The sequence below is a fragment of the Pantherophis guttatus genome, chromosome 7 (assembly GCF_059756535.1).
Source record: "Pantherophis guttatus breed Tessera chromosome 7, ASM5975653v1, whole genome shotgun sequence".
Lineage (NCBI taxonomy): Eukaryota > Metazoa > Chordata > Lepidosauria > Squamata > Colubridae > Pantherophis > Pantherophis guttatus.
In genome coordinates this window covers 54439885-54452334 of record NC_142069.1, presented here as the reverse complement: position 1 = coordinate 54452334, position 12450 = coordinate 54439885, and the positions used below count along the sequence as shown (strand labels likewise).

The following is a 12450-nucleotide window of genomic DNA, read 5'->3' as shown; positions in this document are numbered from 1 at the left end:
AGACTCCATAGAATCTATATGTGACAAAATACTAGTTATCTATCTAATCATTAACCACATTACTGCACCAGTGTGATTTACTTTGATCAGGATAATGGATAATGGATTTTAGCTGAAAATCAGAAGAAATATTCCTGTGCAATGTATGAAGCAGTAGAAGATATTCTTCAGGTATTTCATTACCATTTACTGCATACAGAAGACCTATGACCAATGGGATCTGTGAAATTGTTCTGACCACTGTAATAATACTGATGCAAAAATTACAAATTAGCAACTATTTCCTGTGGAAAATATGCAGTGATGATTATTTCTTGTTTGTTTGTTTAATAGAGGAAATTTCTGATGAGTAGGACATACTGGCAAAATAGGTGATTAGTGATTTTTGTGAACAGCAAGGAGATAATGCGTTCTTCTTGGTATCTCACTAACCTTCAGTGGCATGTCTTAATGCACCCAATCATAGATAACAAGAGGAATGCTCACCATGGAAAATAAAATTCCTAATGCCAAAAAGAGGGAAGCCTAGAACCAAAATGAGATATTATTTACATTTATTTACATGCAAAAGTGTGCTCCAATGTGAGCATCCAGGGTGTAGTTCTTAAAGACATTGAAAAGTTGCTACCACAAATTTTGCATTGGAAGAATGGGAAAATTATCAAATGCATGAGCAATATCCTATTAATTATCCTTACTTTATTTAAAAGTAAACTATTTAGAAGTACATTCGTAGGTGTGGGATTCAAAGGGAAAGTGTGGTCTCCAATTTGGGAAAAGCTGCACCCTTCTATTATATAATGATTAGCCAATTGAGAATGGGCTTTAAATATAAGAAGAAATATGTTCATGGGGAAGGCAAGGAAGCCAACACACAATCAATATCTAATTATGTCAGCAATTCATGGATAATTCTATCTTACAAATTTAATTCGGAGGTGTGCAAAATGTTTCTAATTTGCTTCATCTTGCATTCTAAATGCAGTCCTGTTTTGAGTTTAAAACAATTATTTTGCTTTTAAAATAGATGCTTCAAATATTTTGGAAATGGCTTTGAAGTTATTTCAGAATATATAATCTTAGCCTTGTCAGGCATTTCTGAGTTTTGTTCCTGCATTCCCAATATCCTTGGTTTCTGTTGCCTTGTATTGGGAAAGGCTATCAAATGAGAAACCTGTTCTAAGTTTGAAAGCACCATCTGTGATTAAGAGTCCTGTATGATTAGGTTCTCTTCTTTAAATCTTCATTCTTATTCATAAACAGTGCAAGCAATTTACTGCAGATCATTTTAAGATACTGGTATTTGTTTGCAAATGGTACTCCATTTGCAAACAAGTATTTATCTTTGTTGCCTTCTGACATGAATGCTGACTCATTTAGCCGTTTGCATACTGGAAAGATCTAAGACCCTTCACTCTGGAGAAATAGTATGTTCTACCTTTGTTACACTTGCACAGTACAGCTTTTAATCTTGTTTAATGAAGGATAACAAAGCATACTAACTTACCCAAATTCTCTGAATCAGTTTTGAACCATCTTGATGGGTGATTTTCAAATAGAGTGAAGATGGAAGAATAAAAATCAACATATTGGCAGATGTTGTTCCTATGACAATGAGAAACATTTTGGTGTTATAATAAACAATTTATAAATCTAAGCCTAACAAAGGAGGAAATCTTAATTAAATATTCCTCTGCGCATGCCCCAAGATGGCGCTGTCCGTGTGAGATACACTCGATGATGGGATGGTTTCTGGTCATTTGGGGGTCTGGGGAGCTGACTTGACCATCTGCGGCCCCAGCCCCAGTTGTGGGAGCCTCTACGCAGCCTGTTGAGGGCTTTTTTGCCCTCCGGAACGCTATGGCTGGGCGGAGCCGACGCGAGAGGCGCCGTGGGAGAATGGTGATGGCGGCCTGGGTGCGGCAGCCTTCTTCTGCGCCGGAGGCCGCGGAGGCCGGAGCGGTGGCGGCTGTGGGCGCGTCGGCGGCGGCATGGAGCAGGCCCGCCCCTCCCAGGCCCTGGATATTGTCCCGGTGGCCCTGGGATATGCTGAGGGGCCGGGTTCCGTCGACGGTGGCAGCTGAGGCGGCAATGGCCGCTGTGGCTCGATGGCGAGACGATGGCAGCGGCGGCCTGGTGCTTAGCAGCAAAGGAGGGGGGGAGATATGGCCGTTTTGTTTCTGGCCCTACCATCTATACCTGGAATAGACCATCTGACCTGGGGGCTGGAGTCTGGAGGCGGGAGATACGATCAGGGGATTTATGAAGTCCTGGGGGTTGGAGAGGCTGGAGTGCGGCCAAAAAACTGGTCATCTGGTCGCCTCGATTTGTCTCCTCCCCCTACCCATGCCTATGACTTGGTCTTCGGCTTCCCGCCTCCAGATTATGTCCAGCTGCATGTTATCCCTCCCTTTTGAACATCTTCTCTCCCTCAGGTTTAATATCATCATGCCTCCATGGTTTGGCTTCCTTTCTCATCTGAGCCCCAAGCTGGAGGGTGTCTAGGCAATTGTCATGCGGGAGCTGAGGGAGTTGGTGCCTTTCACCAATGGAGGAATAGACCATCTGACTTTCCTAAGCCCTTTCCATCTGGGCTAGCCACCGTGAGAGGGTGGCTTGGATTCTTACCTCCGATTTTGATGAAATGATACGGGACTCCTCCCACTGCAGTGAGAGGGCAGAGGACTCCAGCTTACCGGCTCTGAGATTTATCTTGCTCTAATACCTTTAGACTATTTATCAAACTCCTGACCAGACTTTTTACCTCTCATCTATGTATGGCTTATACCTCGGCAGACCTGCTTGCGCTGCGAGATGCCCCCCTCTCGCGGCGATGGCCTTCCACGTTATCAAAGGCCTACCTTAAAGACGGGCTTTGGAGCCCTGAGAGGTGGCATGTTTCAAAGCGGGGATTAAGGGGTTTTTTAATTAGGGTTTTTAATAATTTTTTAAGGGGAACCGGGAGGATGACCAGAGGGGATGGGGGGGGGGTAATCCACCAAGGCCAGAGCCGAGCCTGGCATGGGGTAACGGTTTGGAGGGTACAGGACGAGGGAATGGGGAGGGGGCGGAGGGCTATCCCAATGAGGGAAATACCATCAGCACGGTGGTTGGGAGGGGCAGATATGGTGGGAGCAGGGGGCCACATCATGTGTTGGGGATGCACACTCGCTGTTTGAGAGCAATTGCACGCCCCGGCCCCCAAGGCTCCTCTCGGATACTAGGTGGCTTAGATACTCAGGACCTGGGCCTGCGGCTGATGCTGTGCAATGCCAGGTCTGTGGTAAATAAGGCCCCCCTCATTCACGATCTTATTCAGGAGGGGAGAGCGGACCTGGCAGGTATCACGGAGACCTGGTTGGGACCGGAGAAAGGAGTCCCTCTGGTCGAGATGTGCCCACCAGGTTTCAGAGCATACCATCAGCCAAGAGCGCAGGGGAGGGGAGGGGGGTGGCGGTTATTATTAAAGAAGGTCTTGGTCCGAGGGAGACCACCGTGCCTCAGATTGCCGGATGTGAGTCCCTCTTTGTGAGATGGGGTCATGGGGTTCAGATGGGCTTGCTGCTTGCGTACCTGGCTCCCTGCCACGTGGCAGTGGCCCTGCCTGAGCTACTCGACGTGATAGCCACGGTGGCAGTTGATACACCCAGGCTTTTGGTCATGGGTGATTTCAACTTGCCATCCGTTGGTGAAACGTCTGGGATGGCTCGGGAGTTCATGGCTTCCATGACGGCCATGGACCTGACCCAGTTAGTTCATGGCCCCACTCACGGGGGGGGGACACACTCTGGATTTGATTTTTGTCTCTGGCCAGTGGTTGAGTGATCTTGTTATAGGGGATATAGACATGGAACCCTTGTCATGGTCAGATCACTCACTCCTTCATCTGGACCTTCGAACCGCTACACCCTGCCGCAGGGAGGCGGACCCAATTAGATGGGTCCGCCCCAGGCGCCTGATGGATCCTGATAGGTTCCAGACGGAGCTTGGGCCAATTCCTGATGATCTGGCACACGACTCAGCCGAGGACCTGGTAGCTGCCTGGGATCGGGCGGCTGGTGAGGCCTTGGATCGAGTCGTGCCTTTGCGGCCTCTGACCCGGTGTCGATCCCTCACGGCTCCTTGGTTTACCGAGGAGCTGAGGGAGATGAAATGCCGGAAAAGACACCTAGAGAGCGGTTGGAGGGCCAGTCGCGCTGAATCTGACCGAACACTGGTAAGGTCGCATATTAAGACCTACCTAGTGGCGATAAAGACGGCAAAGTTTAATTACTTTTCCGCCTCTATTGCGTCATCAGGGAATCGTCCGGCCGCCCTGTTCAGGGTAACCCGCTCCCTGCTCCATTCAGGAGCGCGGGAGGATCCCTTGGAAGGCAGGGCGGAGGATTTCGGACAATACCTGTATGACAAAATCGCTCAGATCCGGGGGGACTTGGACTCTGACTGGGTAGATCAGGGCAGGGTGACGAGGAATAGTCTTGAGAATATTATCTGGGAGGAGTTTGATGCTGTGACTCCCGATGATGTGGACAGGATTTTGGGGAGACATGTTTACTGGATCCGTATCCCTCCTGGTTGGTACTGGCCTCCCGGGAGGTTACACGAGGCTGGCTCCAGGGTGTTATCAACACTTTGTTGAGTGAGGGTCACTTCCCCGCAGCCTTGAAAGAGGCGGTGGTGAGGCCTCTCCTCAAGAAGCCGTCCCTGGATCCGGCAATATTGGCCAACTACCGTCCTGTCTCCAACCTTCGCTTCATGGCGAAGGTTGTTGAGAGTGTGGTCGCGTGACAGTTTCCGCAATTCCTGGAGGAAACATCCTATCTGGATCTGTTCCAGTCGGGTTTCAGGCCTGGGCACAGCACGGAAACGGCATTGGTCGCGTTGGTTGATGATCTCTGGAGGGCTCAGGACAGGGGTTGTTCCTCTGTTCTGGTCCTATTAGATCTCTCAGCGGCTTTTGATACCATCGACCATGGTATCATGCTGCACCGGTGGAAGAGTTGGGGATGGGGGGCACCGTGTTACGGTGGTTCTCCTCCTTTCTCTCCAACCGGTCGCAGTTCATGTTGGCAGGGGGGCAGAGGTCGACCTCGAGGCCTCTTATATGTGGAGTGCCTCAGGGGTCGGTCCTCTCACCCCTCCTGTTCAACATTTATGTGAAGCCGCTGGGCGAGATCATCCGTGGCTTTGGGGTGAGATACCACCAGTACGCTGATGACACCCAGCTGTACATCTCCACCCCAGGCCACCCCAACGATGCCCTTGAAGTGATGTCCCAGTGCCTGGAGGCTGTACGGATCTGGATGGGGAGGAACAGGCTCAAGCTCAACCCTTCCAAGACTGAGTGGCTGTGGCTCCCGGCATCCCGATATAGTCAGTTGACTCCATCACTGACTATTGGGGGCGAGTCTTTGGCCCCCACAGAGAGGGCTCGCAATCTGGGAGTCCTCCTGGATACACAGCTGTCCTTGGAGGAACATCTGACGGCTGTAACCAGGGGGACCTTTTGTCAGGTTTGCCTGATTCGCCAGTTGTGGCCCTTTCTTGATCGGGATTCCCTGTGCACAGTCACTCATGCCCTCGTAACCTCTCGCCTTGACTACTGCAATGCTCTCTACATGGGGCTCCCCTTGAAGAGCACCCGGAGGCTCCAACTGGTCCAGAACGCAGCAGCGCAGGTAGTGACGGGAGCAGCATGGCGCTCCCATGTAACACCGCTCCTGCGTGAGCTGCACTGGCTCCCGGTGGTCTTCCGGGTGCGCTTCAAGGTGTTGGTTATCACCTTTAAAGCGCTCCATGGCATAGGGCCTAGCTATCTTCGAGACCGCCTGCTGCCACCGACGACCTCCCATCGACCCGTGCACTCCCACAGAGAGGGCCTCCTCAGGGTGCCATCAGCCAAACAGCAGGCTGGTGACCCCCAGGGGGAGGGCCTTCTCTGTGGGGGCACCTACCCTCTGGAATCAGTTGCCCCCAGAGATAAGGAGAATCCATGACCTCAGTGCCTTCCACAGTGCCCTTAAAACCTTTTTTTTCCAGCAAGCCGGGCTGGTCTAATTTTTTAAGTGTTTTTTAATTGTTTTGTTTATCGTTTTTAATTAACGGGGCCAAATTTATATATATATATTTAACTGTATTTTAATATTTGTATTTGATGTTTTTATTTGGCTGTTCACCGCCCTGAGTCCTCAGGGAGAAGGGCGGTATACAAATTCAAAATAAAATAAATAAAATAAAATAAATAAATATATTTAACATACTGTACCTACAACTCCAAAAATATCCTTCATGGAAGGTATAAAAATAACCAGCAGGTTAATGATCATCAAAAGGATCAATGTAACCACAATGTGTTGGCATAAATGAAATTTGGTTTTTCTAGCAAGCTCAAATATAGATGAACGAACCTATGGAAGAAAAAAAAAATAAATCTGTTAGGCAAAATGTTACATGGGACAGACATCCTTTTATTAATTCTCCTTCAGAATTATATTCTGTGTTCATTTAGAGGAATTAATATATCATATTTGTGAATATCAGCATTTTCAATTCTATTGCTATTTGTTTCAGCTAGAGCTTTTTTATACTATCATAACTTGTTCTAATAAAACATTAAAATTTTGCTTCAAATTAAAAATTGAATTGCTTTTTTGCCAAATTTAAAATACTTAATCTCTCATACCAAGCAGAATTTTCATGTGAAATTGTTAAAGAAAGGAGAACAATGAACACATATTTATATTATATAATATTTTCACTTTTTACTTTTTTTTTATTTTTTTATTATTTTTTAAAACTGCACTTTCTACTTTCTGATAAATATTTGAACTGATATCATAAGAGCGTATGATTGCCTTTGAGTTCTGATTGTTCAGGAATTCAGAGGAGGCTTGACTTGACTACCTGGGGAATTCCATAGTCTTCTATAAAATACTGCAGTAAAGGTGCTGCCTAGACTTGGATAATATAAACGTATCAGATTAGCTCTTACCTTTCCTGAATCCCTGTTTGTTTCTAGTCCCAACTCAAGGGATAGTTTTAATCTATAAAACTCTTCCATTTGTGGGACCTGAAGGAATTTTTCTGAATGTTCCTATTTGTGCCATGGTCAGCCTCAAAGGCCTGCTTGGGATGACTTCTTATGCTGAGATATGACAGAAAGTTACCCAGGAACAAGCCTTTACATTGGTTGATTACCCAAATTTGGAATGCCTTCCCCAACAAAGTATGGCTAATGTTTTTATTTGCTGTAACAGTGATTTTAAACTTTTTATTGTTGCTTGGAGTTCCTGTTATTGTTTTAATATTTACTTTTTATTTCATTCTGTATTTTATAAAATTCTTTTACATGTTTTATGAATTGCTTTGATTATAAACATCTACAAGGATTTTTTTTTGTGGGGGGAAGTGATATGGGTAGTCCTTGACATATGACTACAATTGAACCCAAAATTTATGTTGTTAAGAGACATTTGTTAAGTGAGTTTTGCCCATTTTATGACCTTTCTTGCCACAGTTGTTAAGGGAATCATTGCAGTTGTTAATAACATGGTTGTTAAGTGAATTTGGCTTCCCTATTGACTTTGCTTGTTAGATCATAAAAAGCTGATCACATGATCCAGGATAATGCAACTGTCATAAATATGAACCAGTTGCCAAGCATCAGTTTTGATTATGTGACCATGAGGATGCTGCAACCATTTTAAGTATAAAAAATGCTCATAAAACATTTTTTTCAGTGCTGTTGTAACTTTGAATGGTCACAAAATCAATCGTTTTAAGTCGATTGCTACCTGTACTTCTCAATTTTAATGTTTAAAATAAATGCATAGAAAGCTAGTTTGATCTTCTGCACTATATCAGGTTTTCTAAATCAGCCATACTGAACACAGATAGTCCTGGAGTTATGAATATAATGGAGCCTGCCCATTCCATTCGTAAGCCGAGGATTTGTGGGAATAAATCTTGTACCTTGAACAGGATCACTCCCTACTTTTGCCCACAAATTTGATAATCGAATGTATTACATCGATACATACATCGAATGTATGGCTCTTTAAGTGCACGTGAGGTATCTCGGGATGGGGAAGGCCAGGGGGGCCTAGTGATGGGACAGGCCACCTGCTTAAGACCATCCAAGGCCTCCCCGACCTACTGAACTCATGCTCCCCACAAGTGTTTTACCTCCCACCCAATCTGCTGCGCCAGGTCACTTACCATGCAAAGATCTAGCAAGCTGCCTCCTCTCCAGCCTCTCAGCTGTGCACACCCCTCTGCAGCTCCATTTTGGTGTGCGTAGGCCTTGCCCAGCACTTTGCCGGCCAAAATTGAGCTACTTCAGACCAGTCAAGGCCTCCCCTGACCACAGATACCTCATTCTCCTCCCCTGTGGTCCCCAAAATTGCTTCCTCCCTCATCCTGCCACATCAGGTGATTTACCTTATGAAGATCTGTCTCTTCTCCAGCCAGTTTCTTTGCCTGCTTCCTCCCGTCATCAAAGGGCTTGACAAGGCCTCTGGTGACGAAAAAGGAGGCCTGGAGGGCTGCGCCGTCCTTCCGGTTCCTCGTTTTTCATCATTGGAGGCCTCGTCAAGCCCTCCTTTCTCGTTGGCAAAGCACTTGAGGATTGTATCTCTTTAGGCTTCGGCAGCCCTTTTCAAAAAGGCTTTGCTGGTAGGAACAGAGCTTTGTAGGGATGCGCCTGCTCTTCCCAAGCTCTGCTGGTGCCAGCCAACCTTTTTGCAAAAGACTGCCAAAGCCTACAGGAATGCACTCTCCCTGCGGGCTTTGGAAAAGAAACTGCAAACAGAAGGAAGGTCTGAAGGACCAAAGCCTTTCCACAGTTTGCAAATATCCAGGCCTCAATTCACACAGAGGCCTAAAGTGCAAGATTACACAAGATCAGTAGCACGAGATCTCGCACTATTAATCTCGCATGATCTTTCAGTACGGTAGGCCTGTTTTCTGCCAATGCACCGAAATGCTAAAGCAATGAAGCAGGCAAAGAAAGAGCAATAGAGATATCTTCGCAAGGTAAGCGTGTCTCCACAGGTGGAGTGCTTGTGAAGAATAGGCAGGGTGAATGTTACAGAGCCTTTGCAGTCATTCGTAAGGGCGAACAACTGCTGTAGTGCAACATTTGTAATTTCAGGACTTCTTCATAAACGCTAGTGGGTACTTATCGTGTAACTTCGAACATTCACTAAGGGAACATTCGTAACTTGGTGCTACTTTCCTACTTTTTAATGGAATGATTTAAAAGAAGTGAAAAAGTTATCATTTCAGTCTTTCCCAATATGGAATCTCTGGAATTGTTTGAAACTATGATCTCTAAGAATTCCCAGCATATTTGTAAGTCCCGGAAAATATAGTTCCAAGATATCCAAAAGGCCAATCCAGAAGAAAGTGTGGAAAAAAGGCCCACTGAACAAAAAACAAAAATTTTGGAATTAAATGCAATGAAGTGTTTTACTGACATGGACAATTACAGTAATCATTGGGTTCTTGGCCAGAACATTCAGAGGTAATTAAATTAAGACACTTTATGAGCATCATATCCAGAGAAACTAAAAGTTTCATTGCAGGTAATTATTTGGAATGATCTGGCTGAAGCAAGCAGTGGGTGAATCTAGAGACCAGAGTGGGTTGGGATACTTTCTGTCTCTGGCACTTCCAGTCTTCTCTTTCAGGATCCCTTTTTTTTGCCGTGTTGCTGCAATATTCATAATTTCAGGACTTATTCGTAAACGCTATGGGGTGCTTATCACATAATTTTGAACGTCCACTAAGGGAACATTCATAACCCGGGGATTACCTGTACTATAATTTCCATTACTTTTATACTGGTCATCAATGAGCAATATCCTGGAATGATGGGATTTATGTCCTAATATAGTCTGGATTTGTGGAAGGCTGAACAATATCACTGAACATCAATGTTGTTTTAATATTTAAGCATTGACAAGTAGCATCAGCAATTATTATTAGGCAAATAGAACACTTCAACATTCCAAATCCCTTTAAACATTCTAGCCTTCAGAGTATCTACCTATCAGAGAACAACAAGGAGCAGAAGGAGGAAAATGAAAGATACAAACAACTGTAATGCAGACTGAGTCAGCTGCGTATCAAATCATAATTCATGAACCAAAACAGCCCATCAATAGAACTTCATGGAGTAAATGGGAAAATAGGATGGCTCAGAAAGGAAATGTTGTTTTTGCAGCATGATCAATAAGTATATTATTTATTAGACACAATTGAGAACTACATGTCTATTGGTTTAATGAAAGCAGAAATGGACAGTTCTTAATCATACTTTTTTTTGAGAAAAAAATATTTTCAGTTTTGCAAATATTTGGAATTTAGGAGGCTGGGGATTGATGTTAACTTGCAATCTATTCCTGCTAAAACAAAAACTAAATAAGGAAGCAAACATTCAATTCTTGTATTCAGGAACTACCAATCTATTAACAAATGTTTGAAACTATGATCTCTAAGAATTCCCAGCATATTTGTAAGTCCCGGAAAATATAGTTCCAAGATATCCAAAAGGCCAATCCAGAAGAAAGTGTGGAAAAAAGGCCCACTGAACAAAAAACAAAAATTTTGGAATTAAATGCAATGAAGTGTTTTACTGACATGGACAATTACAGTAATCATTGGGTTCTTGGCCAGAACATTCAGAGGTAATTAAATTAAGACACTTTATGAGCATCATATCCAGAGAAACTAAAAGTTTCATTGCAGGTAATTATTTGGAATGATCTGGCTGAAGCAAGCAGTGGGTGAATCTAGAGACCAGAGTGGGTTGGGATACTTTCTGTCTCTGGCACTTCCAGTCTTCTCTTTCAGGATCCCTTTTTTTTGCCGTGTTGCTGCAATATTCATAATTTCAGGACTTATTCGTAAACGCTATGGGGTGCTTATCACATAATTTTGAACGTCCACTAAGGGAACATTCATAACCCGGGGATTACCTGTACTATAATTTCCATTACTTTTATACTGGTCATCAATGAGCAATATCCTGGAATGATGGGATTTATGTCCTAATATAGTCTGGATTTGTGGAAGGCTGAACAATATCACTGAACATCAATGTTGTTTTAATATTTAAGCATTGACAAGTAGCATCAGCAATTATTATTAGGCAAATAGAACACTTCAACATTCCAAATCCCTTTAAACATTCTAGCCTTCAGAGTATCTACCTATCAGAGAACAACAAGGAGCAGAAGGAGGAAAATGAAAGATACAAACAACTGTAATGCAGACTGAGTCAGCTGCGTATCAAATCATAATTCATGAACCAAAACAGCCCATCAATAGAACTTCATGGAGTAAATGGGAAAATAGGATGGCTCAGAAAGGAAATGTTGTTTTTGCAGCATGATCAATAAGTATATTATTTATTAGACACAATTGAGAACTACATGTCTATTGGTTTAATGAAAGCAGAAATGGACAGTTCTTAATCATACTTTTTTTTGAGAAAAAAATATTTTCAGTTTTGCAAATATTTGGAATTTAGGAGGCTGGGGATTGATGTTAACTTGCAATCTATTCCTGCTAAAACAAAAACTAAATAAGGAAGCAAACATTCAATTCTTGTATTCAGGAACTACCAATCTATTAACAAATGGACAGAAAATTCCAACTTACAGTGAAAAATAACACAGGGACTGTAAGTATCACTGCAACAATGACGGCAACACGAACAGTTAAGACAAGGATGTCATCTTTATTCTGGTATTTGTGAAGCAAATCTGATTGTACAGATTCTGCAGGGAAAACAATGATAGAGCTGTTCTAGCAGTCAGATAATTAATTAATACAAGCTGCCATTTAGTAAAAAAACATCTCAAACAACTTGTGATTTAATCTTTTGAAATGAGGCTGGTGAATCACCCTTTCAAATTGAATTGTCAGAATGGTTCAGCGCATCAAACTGTGTAGGATCCATTTGTATCTGCTAACAGAGACTTAGACTCAGCAATTCAATATTCAATGAATATTTGTGGTTATGTGCTTTTTCTTAATTGATTCAGAAGTGAGAATCTATATGATTTTCTAATTCAAATCAATTTTCTGATCCGAATTTCAAATTTAAATCAAAGTTGATTAGCATTATAATCTTTTATATCAGGGGTGTCAAACTCGATTTCATTGAGGGCCACATCAGGATTGTGGTTGATCTCAGGGGGCTGGGTGGTAGGCGTGGCCAGCTGAATGTCGCTCATATTGGGGGGCTGGGGGGATCCATTGTCTTCAGAAGAGGAAAGCAAGACCAGGGCAAGCGCCAAACCCTTGTCCACCAGAGGAGCCTCGCTGTCCCTCTCAGGCCATGCGGAGGACCCCTGGACAGCGCCATTGGCTGCCTGGAGCTCTGAGCAGTGGAGGGAAAGCACCCAGCGCTCTCAAGTTCCCAGGGCACCAGGACCCCACAGC

The 12450-nt window shown here is 44.0% G+C and overlaps 1 protein-coding gene across 1 annotated transcript in view; it reads right to left on the bottom strand.

Annotated features, from left to right (window-relative positions):
- Positions 1–337: 337 nt before the first annotated feature.
- Positions 338–12450, bottom strand: part of SLC38A1 (solute carrier family 38 member 1) — a 100854-nt gene continuing 88741 nt past the window's right edge. The window contains 5 exon segments of the mRNA XM_060690221.2: positions 338–450; positions 453–525; positions 1508–1605; positions 6266–6407; positions 11665–11783. Coding sequence (XP_060546204.2) covers positions 428–450; positions 453–525; positions 1508–1605; positions 6266–6407; positions 11665–11783 — 455 coding nt within the window. The 3' untranslated portion in view covers positions 338–427.